General features: G+C 43.6%; 1 protein-coding gene across 4 annotated transcripts in view; it reads left to right on the plus strand.

Annotated features, from left to right (window-relative positions):
- The window catches only part of bicd1a (bicaudal D homolog 1a), a 58,842-nt gene that overhangs the window by 9,381 nt on the left and 24,054 nt on the right, over positions 1-25,407 (plus strand). For all 4 annotated transcript variants that reach the window (XM_031564544.2, XM_031564545.1, XM_031564547.1 and 1 more), the window contains exons 2-4: positions 16,064-16,276; positions 23,453-23,605; positions 24,410-24,952. In XM_031564544.2, the coding sequence (XP_031420404.1) occupies positions 16,064-16,276; positions 23,453-23,605; positions 24,410-24,952 (909 nt within the window). The remainder of the gene's footprint in view (positions 1-16,063; positions 16,277-23,452; positions 23,606-24,409; positions 24,953-25,407) is intronic.

The raw sequence follows: 25,407 nt of genomic DNA on the forward strand, positions 1-25,407 counted from the left end.
GGTATGGGAGGGATGCAGTAAAAAGACAGAGAGAGGGAAGCAGATGAAGGGAGATGGGGAAAAATAGAATGGATTGGCAAACAGAGACAAATAAAGGAGGGAGAGACATGCCGAGAGAGAGAGAGAGAGAGAGAGAGTCAGTAATGAGCGTTTTGTTTTCTTCTGTTCTGCTCTGCTCTGCTCTGCTCTTCACCCTGGCAGGCAAGATTGAGTCAGTGTGCCCAGGAATCAGGCATGTGTTTCATCTGCTGAACACTCTCCTGTGTGAAGAGGGAGGGGGTGAATGTCTGCTATGTGTGTGTATGTATGACTATGTGTTTGTCTGTGTGTGTGTTTCTGTCTCCCTCCCTCTCTCTTTTTCTGTGTGTGTGTGTGTGTGTGTGTGTGTGTGTGTGTGTGTGTGTGTGTGTGTGTGCGCGCGCCTTGGGAGGATGAGGACATTTTCCCACTGAATTGTTTCGTAAACGCTTCTGCATACATATTTGTTTACATTGTCTTTATTTGCATATGGTTGTATGTTGTTTTGTGCCTGACTCTGTGTTTATTCTATAGGCTGTGTGGATTTACATTTGTGTGTGTGTGTGTGTGTGTGTGTGTGTGTGTGTGTGTGTGTGTGTGTGTGTGTGTGTGTGTGTGTGTGTGTGTGTGTGTGTGTGTGTGTGTGTGTTTGTGTGTGTGTGTGTGTGTGTGTGTGTGTTGTATGCACCTGCTGAGTCACCCAGGACTCTGTCTGTCCTGGAATCTGCAGAGGGCCTGAGGTATGTGTGGGTGCTCCAGGGTTGGCAGTTGCTGTGTGTGTGTGTGTGTGTGTGTGTGTGTGTGTGTGTGTGTGTGTGTGTGTGTGTGTGTGTGTGTGTGTGTGTGTGTGTGTGTGTGTGTGTGTGTGTGTGTGTGTGTGTGTTTGTCTGTGTGTGTGTGTTTCTTTGCTCTGCAGTGGGAGTAGATAAAGAACTGGACCTTCTTGCCTGCAGGTCTTAGTATTGATCTCAGAACTACCAATGTAGATCTTTAATTCTCTGAAATTGAGGTAAAAGGAACAGAGTTGAGGCATAGCTCTCCTTTAACACACACACACACACACACACACACACACACACACACACTGTAGAACAATTCTCCAACTTCATTCATTTTTAATTCTCTGAAATTGAGGTAAAAGGAACCGAGAGTAGAGGCACAGATCTCCTTTAACACACACACACACACACACACACACCACACTCTCAGTGGGGTTCCTCATCATGTTAAATGAGGTGTTCTGCGTTCCACTAGATCACCCAGAGCTGTAAGTGGGGCACGTTCTCTGCCTCCCCCACTGCCAAGGGAGTTGACGTGTGTCTAACAAGCCAAGAATGTATTTCAGTGTTGTGTCATACTACAAAACATTATTCTCTACCAAAACTAAACTAAATCACCAAGATGGCCCCAGGATTCAGTACCCTGCTCCTCGGCTGGTGACGGGATCCACTGAGTGCCCCATTGAATGGCAGAGATCTCCACTTGACCTGGCCTCCATTCTGAGGGGGCCATCGTCCTGTCTGAGCCCACGCGTCCTTGCTCCTGACTGGGCTGGGATGGTGCGCTGGGCCCCGGGAGACTCAGGGGCGAGCAGCTAATGACTGCCTTTGTTTATGTGTGCTGGAGGCTGAGTACTCAGACCACAGCTCTCTGTTATGACCTGATTTACTAGGGAGAGAGAGAGAATGTGTGTGTGTGTGTGTGTGTGTGTGTGTATGTGTGTGTGGTAATGGTGCTATAATTCGTAGCTGGCTGTGGTCATCTATCAGACACACACAGAGGGAGACTGGATAAGAGGGGAAATAGATCCAGTAGAAAGAGATGACAAGACCTTACAAGTGGCCAAAAACAGTTATATAAGTGTAATGTATAAATATGACTTTATTTCCATGGAAGCTTTCTCGTATCTAATATCTATCATTTAAAGCTTATCAGGTTTAATTTCCTATCTTTTCCTCAACAAAGGCAGTATACATAGCGCACAAAAAACGTACCACGGCCATGACTGTCATTCATAAGGTATAATTAATAGTTTGCTGGTCATTATCGAAAAACTAATAATTCCGACAGGTGAACAGGACCCCGATGTGCAGCGGTGGACTATATATAATCCTGCATATTATACAGTTACTTGCCAAAACGATAAAAGATATCCCTCCAAAATATCTCTTTTTATGATTTTGTTGAAGTGTTGTGGCAACGTGCAGGTACGTACCTGTTCACGCAAATATAACTTTTCAGGTGTTGTGTAGGAATGTATTACTAGTTGACTTCAAGTTACAATTAATTTCCAAAAAGTGAACTGACTACTTCCGGAATTATATGAAAGATATGAATTGGAAGCACAAAACCATTCATTTTGTTGCAGCAGTCATTATAAAGAAATATCGGACCTCTGAACTGGACCTTTGCCCACCAAATCAATGGAACATTCTAGAGGATTCTGAAGAGCCGTATAATAATAGAATTTAACCACATTCTCTTCCACAGTTTATTTTGTAACAAGACAAAGATACTGCGAGACTCTCTGTATATATCCCAGAAACACCTGCAGGAAATCTCTCTCGGCAAATGGAATTTTAATTCCTGCTCTTCCCGTCACCCTAATCCCTAATCTTTCATTTCACCATCACCATCACCGAGGTAGGCTAGACAAGATAGGAAACGTTTATTAATCAGCTTTAGGTCTTTTGTTGTTGTTGATATTTTTCAATTCTAATGTATCTGAGTTTTTTATTGTTATTTGGTTCTAGTCCTTTAGTTAATGGTGATGTTACGTTATGATGTATCTGAGTTTTTTATTCGATTATTTTTGTGCTACATTGGAGTTCACCTGATACCTGACAGTGCTATACTTAAGATTTGGTTTATTTGGTGGTTGCAATGTATTTCCAATCTAGTCTTCACGGAAAAATTATACCTTGGGGGGTTTTATACAATGAGGATTTGTAAGCCTTACTGATTTATAATCCATTATTAATATGAAAACTAAATCTTCACATTAAAGGTTTAAACCCATGGAAATAGCATATGGTGCATTCTAAATTAATCAGAAGGCATCATAGATCTGAATTTATTTGACTATTCGTGTGAAGGAAATTAAATAGGGTCTTATTTTGAAGACTTGTGTGTTGATGTCAGGCCTCTTAGCACATACCAGGGGTACGTTCGTCGTAGGATTGAAGCTAAGTTAATCAATTGGCCTTTTAGCCCGTTAAGATTAGCGAGCTGATTGAGAACAGCAAATATCGGTTCGTTAACGGCTGATCCGCATCCTAATCATGTGGTTAATTTCAACCAGGCTAAAGTTATCATGGCATTTGCGCGTGCACGTCCTACTTCAAAAGGCAGGAAAGGTCGATCACCAAAACCATGATTTTCTAACGGTATAATGGTTCTAAACTCAAAGAAAAGGGCTCTTTTTTTCTCCGCTGGCGAGTAGGAGATGAACATGAACGCTTATGAAGAATACAAGACCATAATCATGGCAAAGTTGGGATGTTTATAGGGTGATATCTATGTATGAATACCTGATGGCAAGTGTCAACTGGTACAGAGGTTTCCTCTACCGGTTTGAATTTGCATGGTTGCTAGTTCAAATCCCCTCACCTCCTTCCTCGATGTAGTTTTACATTTCCTTGGAAGTCGCTTTAAATAAAAGCGTCTGTTAAATGACTAAATGTATTAATAACAAATGCAATAAATTGAAGCAGTGAAAATAAATTGTCTGTATTTCTCTCTATTCTTATCATGAGTCCACCTTAATCATTTTCTACAATAATTATATGCTATGGTGTACTAATAACACTCATATAATTAAGAGTGCTTTGTTCTCCGCATCACCGACACTACAAAAATGTACCACTCGCAAAAAAGCGCAAGACAGTTAATGTTCGACTGTGGTGTTTGCAATAAATGACTCGAGAAGGTCTTGTAAATTAATGATTCCTTGTCGGCTGAATCGGTAGCGCTCATACAAGAATAATGGATCTTGGCGATCGCAAATAACTCTCTCCCTCCGCTAATCTAACTCTAATATCAGTCCTTGGTCAATGGGATCCCTCCTTTTTCCGGGGGTGTGGCAAGTTTATCCAGCTACACTTAAGTTAGCCTGCCCTGGAGCAGGTTAGTGCTAATCGATATGTAACTATGGTGATTTATCAAAAGTTGCTTCCACGAACCAAAAAGAGGGGCGTTTTTTATCTTAGCCTGAAAATTAGCTCGCTAAACCGCTTAGCGAGCTACGACGAATACCCCCCAGCTCAGATTTAAAACAAATAAATAAAACAACAGAAAAATAAACAAGATATAAAAAACAACACAAAATAAACACAAAATGAAAAAAGAAAAAAAGCCACAACTTTGCAAAGAGCCTAAAACAAAGTCTCCACCGGTGGCTGACAAAACAAAGCAAATGAAGCAAAATCACAGAAGTGAGGGATGGGAGACAAAGGCCTTTGTGTCATGGAACACGTGTAAATGTGTGTGTGTGTGTGTGTTGTGTGTGTGTGTGTGTGTGTGTGTGTGTGGGGGTGTGTGTGTGTGTGTGTGTGTCCCTTTGCCAAGGAACACGTGTGTGTGTGTCCCTTTGCCATGGAACACATGTGTGTGTGTCCCTTTGTCATGGAACACGTGTGTGTGTCCCTTTGTCATGGAACACGTGTGTGTGTGTCCCTTTGCCATGGAACACGTGAGTTTTTGTCCTAGTCATAAAAAGAACACCCCCAGAAACCTGTAATCTTCTACATATATGGCGCTTGTGCATGAATGTTTTTAATTAGAGGAAATATACAAAAACATCAAGGCATGTCAGAGTACCTAAAAAAGTCTAACAGGCCTTAGTCCTATAGGAGAAGTTTTGTAATTCTGTAAGTCTATTGGTAACCATTGCATCTTATATTATTAATACAGTTGTAACATTGACATAGGTATAGCATTATTGATGTTGTCTCGGTCGTTTCGAGTAAAGACCAGATCATAACCTGTGTCCTCAGTCTGTCTTCTCTGTGGAGGTCATCAGTAGCAGAGTTAAGCCTTCTGGTTTACCTGAGGCCAGGACTCCTATGTCGGTAGTACCTTAGTCTCAAGAGGATGGCCTGGGTGTGCCTCTCTCTCTCTCTCTCTCTCTCTCTCTCTCTCTCTCTCTCTATATATATATATATATATTTATCTCTTCACCCATTAATGTCAAACTCTCCCCTTTTCTTCTATTCTCTTTTCTCTTACTTTGTGTCCAATTTCTTTTCCTTCTCTTTTCTTTTTTTCTTTTCTTCCTTTATGCCTTTCCTTCTGTTCTCCTGTTCTCCCTGCCCCCCGCTCCCCCCCTCTCTGTAGAGGTGTTTGTGCATTGGCTGTTGTCCCTGTTTGACACCATCAGATTGATGAGTCACTCATTTGGCAGTCCACACCTACTGGGCATCCTCCAGTACACGTTCCTTCTCTTACTATTTCACTCTTCATATGACCTCTTCCTTCCCTTCTCAGTGCTTTGGGTGTGTGTGTGTGTGTGTGTGTGTGTGTGTGTGTGTGTGTGTGTGTGTGTGTGTGTGTGTGTGTGTGTGTGTGTGTGTGTGTGTGTGTGTGTGTGTGTGTGTGTGTGTGTGTGTGTGTGTGTGTGTGTGTGTGTGTGTGTGTGTGGGGCTAGGACATAGGGAAATAAGTGTCCCCCTAAACCACGAGGTCCTTGACCTTGTAAAAACTATAACCAAGTATGTGTGTGTGTCTGTATGAATGGTGGTACGTTGCTCCATGTATGTTGTGCCTTCTGTGTACGGTCTGTCAAAATGTGTATGCTGTTTAGTCCCGTAGTGACTTGGACAACAGGACTGGATATCCCACCGCTACACCCAACAAAACATTTAAAGCATTTAACTGGTTTCAGATAGATAGATAAATGGATTATTTATTTATCCCGAGGGAAATGTAGGATTTAGATTTTTCAGCTTCAGAGTATTTCCATAGCAAGTCATTACAACAGAAATACAATGCTCTTAAATGATCGACATGATGAACAAACATTTTTTTTCACCCCCTTTCAAAATGCCACTTGTCCAATAGGCACCCACATGAGGATGGTTATGTGTTTGGACAGGCCTGACCCAGACGCACCATAGTGACACATTGCAGCTTTCCTGTCCCCTCAGCCTGTCATGTACATTTGTGCAATGGATTGGCTTCCTCTTTGAAAAGGTCATTAATACCCCCAAGAGATCTGTCATCGGTCCCACAAAGGCTTTCTTTTGGAAGGACTCTTTGCAAAAACAACTGGGTGGTTCTAAACTCTGTCATATTTGGCATGACAGCTCAAACAGCTGGAGTGAAAAACAATTTAAAGTTTTCCGTCAAACACAGCCTTTGCATTGAGAAAAGTTACGTGCTTATTGAAGCTCCATTAAGTACCAAAAATGAACCTGAGTATATTCTGTTTCTGTGTTGTCATGTGGACCAGCTTTGTCGAGTAACATCAGGTAGACCGCAGTGTAGTTGCGTGCTCTATGAAGCAACATGGCATTTCCAAAGTGAGATCCTCAAGCTTGGTTGATATCCTCATGTCCAGCTTTGTGGCTGGTCCTAACGTTGCTGTTGCTTGCCTTGTGCTTTGCACACTTTGTAGGCGGGAGTCTTGTTCAGGGTTAGCAGGGTTCAGCAGCGATCCAGACTGGCTCAGGTGTGAGTTCCATCAGTCTGGCTCAGGTGTGAGTTCCATCAGGTTCCCTGCAGAGGTGAGCGTGTAGAACCGTGAGCAGTGTGTAGAGAGGCAGATGCTCCCAGTGGTCAATCTGGAGGGCACAGCAGCACAGATGCAAACACAGCTGCCTCCTTTATTCACACACACACATACACTTACACACACACACACACACACGCACACACACACACACACACACACACACACACACACACACACACACACACACACACTCACACTCACACACTCGTACTCAGAATCACACACACACAGACACACAGACACACACACACACACACACACACACACACACTCACACACTCACACACACACACACACACACACTCACAAACACACACACACACACACACACACACACACACACACACACACACACACACACACGCTTACATAGAGAGAGAGAGAGAGAGAGAGAGAGACTAAACTCAGATATCCTCCAATTCACACTCTTGAACACAACACTTATACCCTACATCCACTCTGGGATATTCTGGCATACACATGATCACAAACACACACACGCACACACAGAGCTTCGAAGTGGTGCTCTAGGGAGTCGAATGAAGTGATGTGACTGTTTGCCTGGGAAGGGATCCAGGTATCCCTTTTATCAGCAATCTCCTGAAAAGCTAAAGTGAATTGCCTTGAATGAGAGCAATAATACAGGCTAGTCTCAGTGGAGCGTACATCCAGAGTGGATATGACATGGACATCTTATCATCTCATCGTCATAGACACAATCACAAACATGAAAACAGAGAGAGAAACGGGGAGATAAAGAGAGTGCTCATTTTTGTATTGAGACTTCCAACACTACCGTATTGTTAAAGATTGTAGCACAGACGTGTATTGATCTGCAGTGTTACAGTTTAGTAGTTATCAGTTCTACACGTGTTCCTGTGTAATATTGTTTGGAATAATGTAGAGAAGATGCAGAATGACGCATATATTAAGTATCTGAACCAATGTTTTGGCTGCTGGGCTACTTGTTGAGCACACACACATACATACACACATATTTACTTTTGTGTGTATATACATGTGTGTATGTATTTCGGTTTTAGTCAGAGAAAATCTAGCTAATTCCCACACTTAATAAAGCTTGAAAGACACAGGTTTATGTGGCACTAAGTTGTCATCCTCTCACTCTGTCACTCCCTCCGTCCCTCTCTCCCTCCATCCCTCTCACTCTCTATCTCCCTCCATCCCTCTCTCCCTCCCTGTCTGTCCCAGCATCTGCTGAGAGGAGTAGGGCAGACGTGAGTGTAATCAGCCATGAGCTGCTGTTGTTAGGAGTCACTGGGCAGAAATGCTTTCTTTCCCCCACTCCCTCTCTCTTTCTTTCTCTCTCTCTCTCTTTCTCCCCCCTCCCTCTCTCTCAACTTCTTCAGCAATTTCTCTCTATCTCTCCTTCTCAATCTCTCTTCCATTATCTCACTCTCTGTCTTTCTCCTGATTGGTCAGAGAGGGACACTGTGTCCTTGTCCAGGGCTTCATGCAGTCTGTCCCCCAATAAGAGTGTAGGTGTTTAAGCTGACACAGACAAGAAGTCATCTTCCCCCCTGCTGCCCCAGACATGTTTGGGTTCCACAGAGACTTTGGCTGAAACAAATCTCTCTCTCTCTCTCTCTCTCTCTCTCTCTCTCTCTCTCTCTCTCTCTCTCTTTCTCTCTCTCTCTCTGTCTCTCTCATTCCCTTTGTTTCTTTTACACCTGCATTCACAGCAGGTTGACAGGATTTCCTAGCTGTCCACAGATATTCTTGTTATCACAGCTGTTGACTGAGTTTGCTAAAACACTGAAAAGCTTTCCTGTGCTGGAGTTTTTGAAATAATATTATTATAATAATATAAGCATGCTTTTTGTCTTTGCTGTGTAAAAACAGGACATGGACATGTGTAATCTGATACTAGACTATGGTTATGGTGTTTTTGCAAAGCTTTTTTTTGGACATTTGACTCATGTTTATGTAGTCTTCACACAGGAAAGTGTGCAAATGGCCACATTAACACACACACTCACACACCCACACCCACACCCACACACACACACACACACACACACACACACACACACACACTTTTCCATGGGTAAAGCACAACCATGTGTAGTCTGTCTCTCTCCGTGGTGCTGAAGGTAGCCATGATCAGAGGTGCACACACAGACACGCACAGACACACACACACACACACACACACACACACACACACACACATACACCCACACACACACACACACATACAAACTCCTGCTAGTGCTGAAGTTTCAGATGTGGGTCCATCATGTATTCTCATGAATGATTTAGAGTGAGTGGATGGATATTTCCACTGGATACGCCAGTCCGATTCTTGACATGTCACCATGCAATCCTAACTATGACTCTGGAAACTGGTTAATTGGGTGAACTGGATAAATGTGCACAATATTATTTACATAAGTTCTCTGGCTTCATCACGGGGTCCAATGCATGTGCAGTGTATGTGCAGTCTGTCAGTCTTGTGTCGAGAGCCCTACGGGGATACTGGTGCATACGTGACAATACACACTGTTCCTATGGGTGCTGATTGCTCCAGCCGGGTGCAGACCTGTAAATATAATCAAGGAGATTTTAGGTGTCATTTGGGAACTCAATCCCCTGACTGCTGGACACTGCTGTCATTTCTTGATGAAACATGATGGTGGTGGATGTGATTACTGTCTGCGTGATTATGGAGCTTCCACTCCCGCACTTCCCTCCCCCTAACAAACACACACACACACACACACACACTCAAACACACACACACACACACACACACACACACACACACACACACACACACACACACACACACACACACACACACACACACACACACACACACACACACACACACACACACACACACACATATGTAAAGCACACACTCACCCATAAACATACACACTCACTTCAATAAACCCCGCTGGAATATTTATACTAATTTATGGCAGAACACTGACGTTTTGACCCTGGACACCTGCTGCCCTTGCCTTTAATTGTCTATCCCTCACCTCCCCACATCCTCTCACTGTAATGCTGCACACACACACACACACACACACACACACACACACACACACACACACACACACAGAGACCTGTACCTTTACTCTACTCAGCCAAGTCCTCTAACGGGCCGTGCTTTAATTACAGCAGTGTTGGTAAGGTCACAGGGGGCGTTCAGATTGAGGTATAGAGATTAATTAAAGCCTCACCACTGCATCAGCCTACTTTCTCTCCCTTGGGAGGACACTAAATGAAATGGGAGGGGAAGCCTTACCTTATACTGACTTACACTAAGTAGGAAAGATTTCAGCGTCGCACAGTTCCTAAGTAACTCCTAACTTCAAGTATATGACATTCGCTGTCACGCACAGTCATGGTCAGCCATTTAGACAGCAGGCAATCAGCTACGGCGACGAGGGATCTGGTACGCTGTGGTACATTCTCTCTGCCACAGATGATCCCCTCCCGAAGGGAGTGTGTTGAGTAAACTGTAGACAGGGAGGGACCATGTGGAGGCCATGCTGCGACCATGCTGTCACCGTGCTGTCAGGCGTATGCAGGACCTGTGACGCACAGAAGCCGTAGCTTCAGTAGTAGCAACGAGGAACATAAGGTGGTTGTGACGTTTTGTGTACGGGACTAGGCTTCCGGGAGAGTAGTACCAGCTGACGTGTGGAGAAAAAACAAATCACACTCTTCACATGTGCTCTGTGTTCACAGATTGTAGGTACTTGCAAAACAAAACTCATTCATGCCTGTTTAGCATAGGACTAAAGGACTGAAAGCTCCTATGGAGAGAGAAAGAGAGAGAGAGAGAGGGAGAGAGAGAGAGAGGCTGGGTGAATAGAGGGAGACAGAAATGGGGGGGTGAATAAAGAGACAGAGGGAGGCTGGATGAATAGAGGGAGGGGGGGCTGGGTGAATAGAGGGAGAGAGAAAGAGAGAGAGAGAGAGGTTGGTGAATAGAGGAAAGCAGAGAGAGGGAGGCTGGGTCAATAGAGGTAAAGAGAGAGAGAGAGAGAGAGAGAGAGAGAGAGAGAGAGTGAACACAGGATAGATTGAGCAGAGGGACATGCTGTCCTGTGTGTGTTGAGAGTCACACTGCTATGCTCTCACACTTCACACAACGGGAAACAGATGGAGAGAAAGTAGGTTTTGAGCACACTCTTTTTCTCTCCATCCATCTCTCTCTCTCTCTCTCTCTCTCTCTCTCTCACTACCTCCATTCCATCTATCTCTCCTTCCCTCTCTCCTCTATCTCTCTGCTGAGGGCAGTCTTGTTATAAAACCATCTGCCTGTCCCATTGTGTATCCGGTCTCTATGGTCCTCCTGTCATGAGGCACAAGTGAACAAAACAACGTCACAGCACTAGTCCCCTTTATCAAAGCGCTGAACCTCACTCTATAAAAAGCACATCATAGTATTAGGGCATAGCATTGATCTGAGAGCATTTAGTGGGTTGAACTGGATGTAAAAAATGAGTTAAGTCTTCACTGAATAAAGTACATTCAGTTTCAGTATGGTTACTTCAGGAAATATTTTGCATTTTATGTTGTAAAACAGTAGGAGAGAGTGTATCATTATTTCTTGAAATAATAACAATCTTCCGCTATAAGTAAAGTTGGCTGAAAACAATCAATGCTTTTAACCAATTTAATGTGGGGAGAGCTTTTCAATTCAACATCACAAGGGCGTTAATTACCTAAAAGCCAGAGAGAGCCAGAGGGGACCCTGGAGCCTCCCAGCTGCTCCCATTTGCGATTACAGTGACGGGCCATTCACACCAGCGTCAGGATTAATCAACACGTTTTGTGTGCGGTTGGGCCAGGTTGGGCTGGGGTACCCTGGCCTGCCTTTCACTGAATCAGGGGCATATTTATCATCACATGCCCTAGCAACCAGCAGCCATGGAGACCGTGAGAGAGAGAACAGAGGGTGAAGAAAAGAGGCTTGAATAGAGGTTTGCTGTTGTTGTTGTTGTTGTTGCTGCTGCTGCTGCTGTTGTCGGCCCATTCCCCTGTCTCTTACATATTTCTTTAACCAGATTATTTTGGTCAAAAAAAGAACAAACCAAAGACTGCGCATTGCCACACTCCTTTTAACCCCCTGCCTATAAATACGAGTAAATCACTAACTCTATGCCCACATGATGTGGATCACTGCAGCGCGTTTCTCATGAGTCACAGGAGACAGGCCGAGGCCTCTGAGTCAGGGTGGAGAGTCATGCGGGGTGACGAGGGTCCTCTGACCTCTGTTTGGGTTTAACAGTCCTCTGGTTGTCATCGTTTATCATCAACCCCTTAAACACTCAGCTTTTTATCATGGATATATTAGTTACACAATAAATATCATTCCACAAATTCTTCCACAGGACATCCTTTTAGCACACTGAATATATACAGTTATTATGCACATTTTTTTAATTGAATGAATGAAACACTGTTCTGTGTTCTCACATTGAATATTGAATTGTGAGAAAGTGTTACTTCCTTGTTGACTATGTTTGTTGGATAACAGTTTAAGCAGGAAGGTACAGAGACATTCCAGCCGCGTGACAGGGTTTATTTACAGTGTTTGGTTTTGTAAATTCGTTTTCTGCAAGCTCCTCTGGTCTCATCACTGTTATCATCTAGTGTGTGTGGATGCAGTGCCATGGGCTCTGGGCTTGTTACAATGAAGAGGTAGAATGAATGTGAGGGTCATAAATGAGTTGGGTGTGTGTTTATCTCACTCACACACACACACACACCACACACACACACACACACACACACACACACACACACACACACACACACACACACACACACACACACACAAACATTTCACCCCAGGCCAGGTGGTTACCAGGGGTTTTACTAAGACATCTCAGAAAGATGCAGCCGCATCAGGCCCAGAGCTGTGCCTGTCAGCTTTTCAAAGCCTGACTGATCCAACATCAGTTGTCTACTCGTCATACGCTGATACCATCCATTATTAGAGTGAAGAAACTGATCAGTGTGCTGCTGTGTATGAGAATGGATTGACATAATTACTAATGATGAATGTGTTGGGGTTAGATATTATTTTTTTACATAATTGTTTTGTAGGATTTTATTTATTTACTTGGCTGCTACTCTCCCCATTCGAATGCTTTGTCAACATGCTCAAAGGGTTCATTAGACCCGTTTATTGATAGTGAGATAGTGTGTAATGATCATCAAAGCAGAGCTCTATTCCGCTGCAGACAGCTATTTCCATCCTCCAGGATAGTGACACTGCAGGGAGAGAAGCAGAGGGCCTTTTGCGCATGATGAGCCAAAACCTCCCAAATAGCAACGATTTCACACGTCCCTCATAAATAATGTACTGTGGGCTTGTCTCATGAAAGGGTTGCTTGTGTGTGGAAAATCACCCTCATTTTTAAGCAGGAGGTTTAGACTCTGTGGAGGGCGTCTGCTCTTGGTGCCTGATTAAAAGGTTCTTTGCTTTCTTGAGGAATGAATGTCTTTGGCATGATGAAAATGCCTGCAATTTGCTCCGCTCCCAAATAGATTCTATCTGGCGCTGCCCAGACACAGCTGTGTGAGTTAGAAGCTGTTTGGATTGGGTAGTGTTGTGCTTGCAGTGACACACACAAAGTCGTCCCTTAGGTTCAGATGTTTTGTATATGCTGTGAAGTGTTTTTTGTGGTGTTGTTACAATTAGCCTTCATTATAGTACAGAACAGAAGGGGTGGGAATCACAGGAATCACACAAACTCACCATCCAATATTATCACAATATTTTTCCTACGATATCGAGGCATCACAGCAGAATACAATGCATGTTTGTCTTTTTACTAAAAAGAAACAATGTAAACTGTAAATGACCTATTTTTGATGGAGTGTCTTCTTACTGCCAGTTATAACTGTTATGTGATGCTTTGGAAAACCAGGATAATTAAGTGAATAAACTAGTTTTAAGTGAAAAAACTAGTCAGTGTATCAACAATGTATCACAATCAGAAATATCACGATATGTCACTGAGTCAATTTTCAGTCCCACCCTTAGTATACAGTGTTGAAATCACAACTGTAGCCATGTCATGATGCATTAGTTGTAAGTGCTCCCTTGAGTATAATGCATTCTTTCCTTTCTCATTAGCTTTCGAAGAAAACATGACTTTGATATTAATTCATTGAGAGGGCTTCTCAGCTGGTACTTGATGCTGTCATCAGTGCCCTAGAATTGTCATGGCTTTCAACTGTAACAGAAGAGGGCTCTTGTCAGGCTGGGTTTGGGCTCAATTTGTTCCATAGCCAGCCGTTTAGGAATTGGCTGATGCCCATCATATATCAATTAGTGCAATACTCAGAAACTTAGCCGGGCTAAATGCTGCCATTTACGATTTACTGGACAGTTGGTTGTAGAGGATAGGTTTTTCTGCAGTCTGCTTTTGAGCTATTTTGTTGTTTGTTTTTTGAATACTTAAACATAAATGTTGTTTTGGTAAATGTAATGTTTCACTTGATATGTTTTCAAAACCCATTTGTGTAGTGTGTGAAGAGTAATTGGAGAGTGTGTGTGTGGGTGGATAATCTTGTTGTGGCTGGAGTTTTTGACTTTAGTAGGACTCTGTGGAAGTATGGTGGTGGTGGTTGTGTTGCCTGACTTCCTCTGTGACAGCTGTTGCCTCTTCAGTAGATCCATCGTAATGAGTTTCAGAGTTTGTGTTGTTCTCTGTTATACTGTGCACAAACCCTAAACTCTAAACCACTGTGTGAAGTAGGAGAAACAGCCAAAGACAAACATTAGCAATGCACTTATGATGGCCATGGAGACAGACCATCCAGTCGTTTGGATATCAGATCAAAAAGTGACTTAAAAGTGGCATCTGACACCACAACAAACACCACAAGAGTACAAAGGAGCATTTCGGTAACAGGTTATGTAATGGGCAATGATATATATATGGAGTATTGAGTCTTATATATGGATATATTGAGTCTTAATTAAAACATGATGTATGGCTCAGTCACAGATGCCAAGTCCAGCCAGCAGTACAAAGCTTCACCTTCAGAAGATCAATTATGCCCCAGCAACTATTCAGTTGATGCTACACATAGCGTTCAGATCTGACACATACAAAAAGCATCTCCCCCACACCCCACCCCTCATCATCTCCATTCCCAGGTCTCTGTGGCCCTCACTGCCCTGCTGTCGGAGACTGTTAATAAGAGCTCACGTCTACCAATCAAGGAGGGTTGGGATTCTTTTGTCATGACACGCCGGATCTGCGCCGCGTGAAAACCTGTGTCAGGGGAATCGGAACAGAGTTAGTATTGATCAGGAGCGGGGAGCTGAAATATCATCGTTCTTACCTTGAAGAGTTCACACAAGCCAGAGGCCCCACGGCCACCAGAGAGGAGGGAGGGGTGGGGGGTGGGTTAAGGTTTCATTGATTGAAGTGAATATAGCGGGGCTTGGTTGTTAAAATAGTTGGACAGTTAATTAGTTAGTCATCTGAAGAGTGTAAAATGTGGCGTTTGCAGGTTAAAAGCCTAGAGAACCTTGTGCATAAATAGAACCATGGGACAACTCAGATAAGAGCGTACTCTTAGCCCAGTGTATCGTTCTCAGACGAGATCTCACAGAAAGAAAATAAAGCTTTCCCATTCATCCTCAGTCTGTGAACTCAAATGTCTGATTTTTCTGAACATGACCGATATCTCCATGCTAATTAAGAGGAATAATTGTGTTCATTTATTGCAGGCGGCCTGACTCACAATCAGATTCACACTTCCATTCATACGCCTCCGTCAGTGGCGCTGGCAGCTAGTAAGACTTCCACTCTGTTCTCCAGTAATCCTGCCTTCATTTGAAGATATTAACAGGGACAAATACTGGAGACTGGACCTGTTAATATAATAATAATAATAATAATAATAATCTTGAGAAGTGAAAAGCAGGCTTTGCTGGCCTCATTGTGTACACTTAGCCACATAGGAGATGTTTTTTTTTTTTTTATTCATCTTGCAGAACAGTACAGTGAGGCCAGGCATGTAATTCATTGTTGAGTTCTATGGGATTTAACCCTTGACCTCATGTTGCTATTGCTGTGCTCTACCAGCTGTGCTTTATATTTATGTAAATAGAAGTGCAAGAAGTCTCTCTCCCTCTTTCTTTCTTTCTTTCATTCGACCTCTTCCACCCACCCACCCATCCTCCCTCTCTCTCTCTCTCTCATCCTTATCTTCACTTTGTTTAGTCTTGTAAACTTGTTTTAAAGTCCCACACACTAAGCCAGCTTCTAAGATGTATTCCTCTCTTGTCTTTCCTCTCCACAGGCGTTTGGCCAAGCCTATTCCCAGCAGCGCAAGGTGGCGGAGGATGGCGAGAGCAACGAGGAGACGTTGCTGCAGGAGTCGGCCAGTAAAGAGGCCTACTACATGAGCCGGCTGCTGGAGCTGCAGACCGAACTGAAGAACAGCCGCTCGATGGCCTCCAACGCCCAGGCAGAGAGCGAGAGGCTCAACATGCTCATGCAGGAGCTGAGAGAGGTGAGAGCAGCGCGCTGGACTCAATTCAGTATGCTTCATCGGCGTGACCGTTTTAAGGGAAATAGTGTTGCCAAAGCATAGAACGTAGAAATGTAGAAAACAGAGAATACAGAATCATTAAATATAGGACTCTCTGTGTGTGAGAATCTTTAAGTAGCAGTAAGTGACCCTAGCAGACGTCATAGCACAAGCTAAAGGTAAATGACTTCACCTATCCCTTTCTAAGGTACTCTGTCTAGACTAGAGCCCCTCCATCTAGACACTTATACAATTCTTTGCAAAGAACTCTGGACAATATAAGAGCAAACAGGACAAGTACAACTTCACAGTCACTGGACACTCACAGTGGCCGGAATTATATCAGAGAACGTACTGAATTCACATACCACAGGATGTAGATAGGATGTAGACAAATTCCCAAATATTTTGCTGAGTTGTTGATGCTCAACTAAGAGTGTGTCGTTGCTCAAAGTGGTAAGTTTTTTTTTTTCTAATGCAGGATTTAGTAAGCTTGCTTTAATAACTATCTTGTTAGACAATGACAGTGTTGAAACACTGAAGAATATACACACTTGTTATAAGCACCTCCAAACCTCCTTCGCACTATCTAGGAGATGGGAGCTTATCGTCCTTGTGAATGCTGGCATTATTCCTAGCACTACCACAGTACTGTGTTTGCAGATTGGTGATGCAACATTAGCTTGTGCAATAGACACACCCACATTTGTCTTAAGCATCAGAGCATATAGCCTGAGCCATATGAGGCTTTATCTATGAGACGACAGTGCTGTCACTGCTCCAGTGCCTCGGCCATATATTATCAGGTATAGTATTTTATGAGAGGGCTATCAGAGAGCTGAGTGTCTGGTTTAGGCCCCCACCAACAAAGGGTGGGCCTATTTATTACCATCATTAGCAAGATAAAACAGCATACGTTAATGATAAGCAATGGGTCTTATGCAGCACTTCAGAAACAGAGGTGACATTCATTGATCTAACTGGATAGGTTTTTTTTTTTTGTGAACAGAGAGGTTCTGAATAATGCGTAAGCTGCTCTGTGTTCGGGGTATGTTGATCAGTCATGTGGCATACCACCTTGTGCCTCACAAAACATTAACCAGAAACATGCTTCTCTTTGTGGGACTGGTATATGAATGAAAGGTCAAGAGGGCAGCGTGTAGGTCACCCAGGGGTCACCCATCCAACAAGAGTGTGTGTGTGTGTGTATGTGTGTTTGTGTGTCAGCAGTCACTGGCCAGGGGGTATGGGGTGTAATGCTGGGGTCAGAGACTGTCGCCTCGGCCCCATTGTAGAGGCCAAATCCGGCACTAAGCTGCAGAAAAAGGGGAAAATGTCCTGAGCTCGGCACATAGGGCGGCGGAGCACACAGCGTCCTGTGGGCAACCCCTTGTGTCCTGCCTGCCTGGGGCGCGCACACAGCCACATACCTGCCGCATAGCATGCATAGCTGAGGAGATGCACGTGACTGGACGCGGGGCTCTCATGATTCAGAGAAAATTTTGTTTTATTTTTTTAGGGGAATTCATCACATGGTAACTTTGTGCAAAAACAATAGCACTGCTGCTGTTTCTGTATTCATCGTTAGCTTTATGTTAAATCTCTTATATTTTTTGTATGAATTGCCATTCAGGCAGAGTTACTCAATCTTTATTGGTGTAGCGAATATTTTATGTCTCATGGGTGCCCTTTGGAAAGGAGAAATCATAGAGGTGAATCTCCTGTGTTCATGTCATTCAGTGCCATCTCATTTAAGTTTGAAATGTTAACTTTTTAATAAAAATGACATGCCTGTAATGCTGTTTAAGTTCAAGAGAATCTGTGTGTCTCTTTTGCAATATGAAAATAATGCAACACAACTGTGATCTCGTATTTCAGCTATCCAATTATTTATTTGCCACTTCATTTTTCTATATGCCTGTCTGACACACATTAATGTGTATGATCGCTGTCTTCACTCTCACTGGAAAGTGTTTGCCACTGATCTCACTTCTAAACGGGCTTACCACTGATCTCACCTCTAAACGGGCTTACCACTGTTCTCACCTCTAAATGGGCTTACCACTGATCTCACCTCTAAATGTGTTTGCCACTGATCTCACCTGTTAAAGGTGGCAGCCTCAGGCTCCCTTTGCAGCTGCTGAACACTGAATGATTGTGAATCCTGCTTCACAGATCAGATTATTCACCTTAATGCGCCATTTTTTAAATAACTGAGATATATCCACAGAGGACCTCTTTGTGCCTTCCACTTATCAACCTGTGGGCGTCACTGTAAATATTCACCAGCATCTCATCGAGCTCTTCGGCAGATGAAACATTAGAATGGATGAAAAGGATCGAGAACAGAAGACGGAAAGGAATCACTGTGATCACAGGCTGCACGTTATTAAAAATATTCTCTTATAGAATAATGAATCAGGCAGAGTCTTTGGTGGCAGCAGAATTATTCAGAGAGCTTTAATAACGGTACCGGGGCTCATCGGGTTTCAAGTCATCTGAATCCCGAGTCCGAGAGGGAACGGAACCTCTCTTTATACTGGTACAGAAGAATTACAAAATCTTCAGTCACCTTGGCTTTCTCAGCATCAGTGTGACTCACATCATATTTCTCTACACCTGCTAAAACCAGTTGGACATGAAGTATAGGAGAGGTTTGCATGTGGACAGCGCTGTAACTCAGGCTGGAGACCTTTATCGGTCATCGGGTCAAATGGCCCTTCTGATAGAAGAGCTCTTATGACATCTTATCTATTCACTGCCACGCAGTAGTGTTTTACATCAGAGAGGGCAGAGGGAGCAGGCTAATGTCCATCTGTTTTCTCTGCTTTTAAAGATCATGGGATCAGTGTGTCCTGTGATATTTACTTTTCAACTTTTGTTTTCACACACTGGGTATTGTAAGAATAGTAATTGCCATGTTAGACTGCAGAAGCAACTATTTATCTAGTATTTAAGTAATCCCTTGTTCCTAATTCCTATTCCATACATAGCATGTAAAGATATAGCTGCTGAAGATCACATCGGTAAATCCTGGTGACAAAACTGCTTTTTGTTTATTTTGTGATGTTATTTTAGGTCAAGGATGATCCAGTCCAAGCCCAACGTTCATGGTACCCCCAAGAACAATACAAGCACTTATTCGCTGATAGATATTTGTTTGTGAACAATTATTTTCATTTTGTAGATACAAAAGACTAATATGTGTTGTGCTGTAGTGTGTTGTGTTGGGGCAATGACAGGGTGGTGCTCTCTAGCGGGTGTGCTGCCGTTTGTGTGTGGGTGGTGGAGGGGTTAGTGTGTGTGGAGTGGCGGGGGGGAGTCGTGCTCTTGTCCTGACCCCCTGCTGGTGTGGAGCCTCTGATTAGCACCCTGACAAAGGGGTGTCGCTGGTGGATAATTGTCCAGTAATCCCCCCAGACTTCACAGTTGGCTCAGCCTCGTGCTGGCCAGCAGAGCAGCGCACCAGTGGTGAGACAACACATCCTCTAGGGGGGGAAGAGGGGAGGGTGCACATCACTAGAGGGGGGAAACCTGTAGGCTGTGAAGTGTGCCGAGATCTTTATTACATCATCAACCTAATGAGGAGTGCGATCGCAAATATGTGATTAGAATGTTGCCAACTAAGGGTTCCATTTGATGATGTAGTAATGAACTCAAGCCACCGTTATGAATAGCACTTCATGTAAACTCTAGATAGATCTGTAGGGTATAATTCTGGAAGGACTTGCAAAAACAGACGTCACTCCTCAGGTAGTGGCCGGGGCTGAGACGGAGATGGTCTAGAGCTGGCACGGATCAGCACAGGGCCGGAGCCGTTTCAGATAGCGTCAGATGTCTGCTTTGAAAAGATCATTTAGCTCAGTATGCATGCTGCTGAGAGAGCTAGTACTTGCACTTCAAAGAGTGAATGAGTTTTCAAGCATGTCCTTTTACTCTGAAATTGTGGGGGTTTTGTGTGTGCATGTTATCCACAAACAACATCAATCAGATAAAAACTAGCCCAATGACCAGAAAATAAATGGTTTTCTCCAGCATCAGTGTTTTTAGGTATGGCATATCTACAGCAGGCAGCAGTTCTCTCTGCTTCATATGCATTATATATAAGTTTCATATTTTTTAGCTCAGGTGTATTCGTGTGTGTGTGTGGGGGGGGGGGGGGGGATGATGTATCCTCTGTCTAACCTCTGTGCAAAGTTTCTCAGAGGTCCCAAGGGTCATCTTCTATTGAGCTTGATATGTGTGTGCCTGTTTGTGTCAGCACTTCTGCTGTGTGCGTGTGTGTGTGTGTGTGTGGATGTGTGTGTGTGTGTGTGTGAGTGTGTGCATGTGTGCGTGTGTGTGTTTAGGTCCCATGGTCAGTGAGGAGCATAACAGCACACTGATAAGAACACTGGAGCTTCCAAGCAGGCATATACCCACATATACCCAAACACACACACGCACATGCAAACACACATATTCACAGAAAGACACATATCCACTGATTAATATGCAGACACAAATACATAGTTTCAGCATCTCAGCTGATATTTGCTGAGGTTCTGTGTATAGGGAAATCTACATAAATGAAATGAAATGAAAATCTATCTGAATAAATAACATGCATGCACTTTTATTTTGGGGTTTGGGGGAGCACTGAAGGCTGCCTAGGTCCGGTGTCTTGCGCCCAGCCATTTACCAGCTTCCATGAGTTCATAAGATACACACACAAACACACACACTTAAACTCATCAATTTGGAAGCACACATAAAGTGCATAGCATCTGGTAATGTAGGCATAAGCTTGATACAATTTACAATGCAATACTGCCTTTTTCAGCTTTGTTTCCTGTCAGGCATGCACGTGGAAAATATATGCACAAGGAAACAGCTCAATGGCTAAACATTTCTCAACTTCTTAACAGAACACAAAAAAATCCAGTTTAGGATACTGATTCTAGATCAGTGACAAAATACATTCAGAAAAGGATTTTGATGCCAATTACAAATTATTTCTCAAAGAGTGCAATTCTACATTCTAACTGTCAGCAAGAGAGCCAGCTTCCAGAATGATTCCAATCACCTTATGATCAAATGTTTGTCACCTGTAAAACAATCTGACTTACATTATACTTTACTTTAAATGACCAGCTTATAAAAGTAGTGTTAGCCAGAGATTCAAAGCTCTGTCTATTTGACGTACACCCTTGGAGGCTTAATCCATGAGTCTGAGCTTCTGATTGGTGACAATTACAAGACTTGTGACAGAACCTTAAGGAAGAATATGTATATATATATATTACACATATTATATTACTCATTCAAAATAAGATTACTCTCTGTTTTTAAAAGAGAAGAGTTGCCCACAGGAGAGTCATAAAAAAGCACAACAGAGAGTTTGTTTCTCTTTTGTAGTCCAGAAAGTTTCATTTAATAGGATAAAAAATTCTTAGCTCAACAGATGTTGTTCACACCCTACTGCTGGGTGTGTGTGTGTGTGTGTGTGTTTGTGTGTGTGTGTGTGTGTGTGTGTGTGTGTGTGTGTGTGTGTGTGTGTGTGTGTGTGTGTGTGTGTGTGTGTGTGTGTGTGTTTCGTGCCAAATGCCTTTGCTCTCTGTTCCCTCTGCTGCAGTTCCAGGAATTAAATATTGATGAAACAGGAGAAACGGTACTCTCTCACTCTGGATGTGTGTGTGTGTATGTGTGTGTTTGTGTCTGTGTAGTTGCAGAGTCCTTGTTTTATCATGAGTTTGATTTACCTGGTGTTACACACAAATGTTGATGTCGGCACAACTACTGCAATACTCCACGGAAGTAGCCAGTGCAATGGTCATTTAGTATTGCTCTTTCTTGACAGGTTATAATGTAATGACAGGTTATAATGCAATGGTAATTTAGTATTGCTCTCTCTTGACAGGTTATAATGTAATGTACTAATGGATGCTTTTGGGTTGAGCTGGGTTGAGCTACGCAGGCTGTGATATACACTCTTTTTTGACCTATGTCTTCTTGAATGATCCCAGAGAGAGAGAGAAAGAGAGAGAGAGAAAGAGAAAGAGAGAGAGGGAGCGCTGAGTAGTGTGTTCAGGCAGAGAGGAGATATTTATTGCCAGCTAAGGCACATAAATCAGGGAGTGGTACACAGATAAACAATTTTCTGCACACACCTATATTTGCAGTAGTATACAAATACTTCTGTTCTTACGTAGGCAAACATGTTTTTTTACCTGATGTTACAGTATGCTGCAAGCTGTGTGTAGGTATGTGTTCAGTGTAGTGCTGTCATTAAAGGTGTGTGTCAGTGTAGGTGTGTGTTCAATGTAGATATGTGTTCAGTGTACTGCTGTCATTAAAGGTGTGTGTCATTAAAGGTGTGTGTTTAATGTTCAGTGTAGTGCTGTCATTAAAGATGTGTGTCAGTGGAGGTGTGTGTTCAGTGTAGTGCTGTCATTAAAGGTGTGTGTCAGTGTAGGTGTGTGTTCAATGTAGATATGTGTTCAGTGTACTGCTGTCATTAAAGGTGTGTGTCATTAAAGGTGTGTGTTTAATGTTCAGTGTAGTGCTGTCATTAAAGATGTGTGTCAGTGGAGGTGTGTGTTCAGTGTAGTGCTGTCATTAAAGGTGTGTGTCAGTGTAGGTGTGTGTTCAATGTAGATATGTGTTCAGTGTACTGCTGTCATTAAAGGTGTGTGTCATTAAAGGTGTGTGTTTAATGTTCAGTGTAGTGCTGTCATTAAAGATGTGTGTCAGTGGAGGTGTGTGTTCAGTGTAGTGCTGTCATTAAAGGTGTGTGTCAGTGTAGGTGTGTGTTCAATGTAGATGTGTTCAGTGTAGGTATGTGTTCAGTGTAGTGCTGTCATTAAAGGTGTGTGTCAGTGTAGGTGTGTGTTCAGTGTAGTGCTGTCATTAAAGGTGTTGTCCAAAAACAGAAACATTCACTGTCAGAAGAAGTCAGCAAACTTTAGAGCCCTTGCTTACACGTGCCTTTACTTTAGCCAAAATCCCTTATTGTTTCATCTCCCTTCATGGTGCTTTCTGTGGACTTTGATGTATTAACTGCTGCTTTGCCCTGCCTGTTCAAGGGAAGTATGTCTCTTCTTGCGTAACTGACAGTGACATATTTCTCTTGCTCTTTCTCTCTCTCTCTCTCTCTGTCACTTTCTTTCTCTTTCTCAGAGTAATGAGGTGTTGGAGCTTCAGAGGGGTCGTATGCGGGAGGAGATCAGAGAGTATAAGTTCAGAGAGACACGCCTCCTGCAGGACTACACAGAGCTGGAGGAGGAGAACATCACTCTACAGAAACTAGTGTCCACACTCAAACAGAACCAGGTAACACACACACACACACACACACACACACACACACACACATACATGCACACACATGCACACACATATACACATAGACATATTTTTCACACACCCACACATGTACACAGACATATTTTTCACACACACTCACACTTATACACAGAGACACATTTTTCACATACACAGACACACACACATGCACGCACACACACACACACACATGTACACAGGCATATTTTCCACACACGCACGCGCACACACACACACACACACACACATACACATGTACACATAGACATATTTTTCACACACCCACACATGTACACAGACATATTTTTCACATACACACACACAGACAAACACACACATGCGTGCACGAGCACACACACGTACACATAGGCATCACTTCACACAGAACAAGATGACACACTCACTCCCATCAGCACGTATACACAAACGTTAGTGTCCACCCTCATACAGGGCTCGGTAAAGAAAAAAACACATGTGGAAACATAGGAAAGGCAGGTGTGAACAAAGCATTTAAACACATGTGCATGTGCAGAATGTCTTGTGTCAAGCAGGACCACATTTCAGATCATTTTAGATCTATATGCTGCATCTCCTCTCTCCACTTTTCTCATCTCTCCTCCTCTCTTCTTTTCTCCTCCATATCTGCTTCTTCTCATGGCTTCTCTCCACACCACATCTTTTCATCCTTATTTTACCTCTATGTGCTCTTTCCTTTCTTTTTGTCATCATTCCCTTTCATCTCCTCTCCTCTCCTCTCCTCTCCTCTCCTCTCCTCTCCTCTGTCCTCCATAGGTGGAGTATGAGGGCCTGAAGCATGAGATTAAGGTTCTGGAGGAGGAGACGGCGCTGCTGAACAGCCAGCTGGAGGACGCGCTGCGGCTGAAAGACATCGCCCAGGCCCAGCTGGAGGAGGCGCTGGACACGCTCAAGAGCGAGCGCGAGCAGAAGCACGGCCTCCGCAAGGAGCTGGCACACCACATCAGCCTTGGCGAAAGCGTCTACGGCGCCGGTGCCCACCTGGCGCTCGCCGCTGTCGACCAGCTCCGCTTCGCAACCGAGACAGACGTCACGGCGGCAACGCCCACGGCCAACGGGTCCGTGGGTCCGCACAGCCTCCCCGGGTCCGCCCTCACCAGCCCCGGCGTCGAGGACGTGGGCCGCTGCAACAGGCTTCTCCATGGGAACAGGGCGACCGCAAATGGCACGGCGGAGTTTGGGCACCTCGCAGGGCTGGGGAGGAAGGGGGTAGACAGCGTGGCACTGCCTCCGGTGGCGGATCTCTTCAGCGAGCTCAACCTCTCAGAGATGCAGAAACTCAAACAACAGCTCATTCAGGTCAGTCCAACACACAGAATAAGGTTAAAGGCCAAGGTTGTTTGTGTAGACAGCATGGTGCTTTTTGTTGAGCTGTTGCTACAGCTGCATTCAAAAACAGCCCAGAGTGCCTAGTCAGCTGCCTTTGTAGTCGTTTACTTTCTGTACCTCCTAAAAGGCAACTGAACGTACGTTTGCTGCCAAGAATACACACAAGAAGAAATACTTTCGCTTACAAAAAAGGTTTTAACAAACTTTATGCTTATGCGCAATGTATTTCAAAACTACGTAATCAACTCAGGTCGCTTGCTCGGCCAAATGCGATGTCAAAAAGGTCAAGGATAGATAAGCATAGCACATTTATGCTGAAATATAAACCTTCAGAAAACTTTCTTTGGTAGAAATGAAACAACACACCACATGTAGGTGTTTTGGCACAGGAGATTTTTCTCTTCTGTGTTCAGCCCCTGTGTGTT

This window comes from Clupea harengus, chromosome 3, assembly GCF_900700415.2.
Source record: "Clupea harengus chromosome 3, Ch_v2.0.2, whole genome shotgun sequence".
Lineage (NCBI taxonomy): Eukaryota > Metazoa > Chordata > Actinopteri > Clupeiformes > Clupeidae > Clupea > Clupea harengus.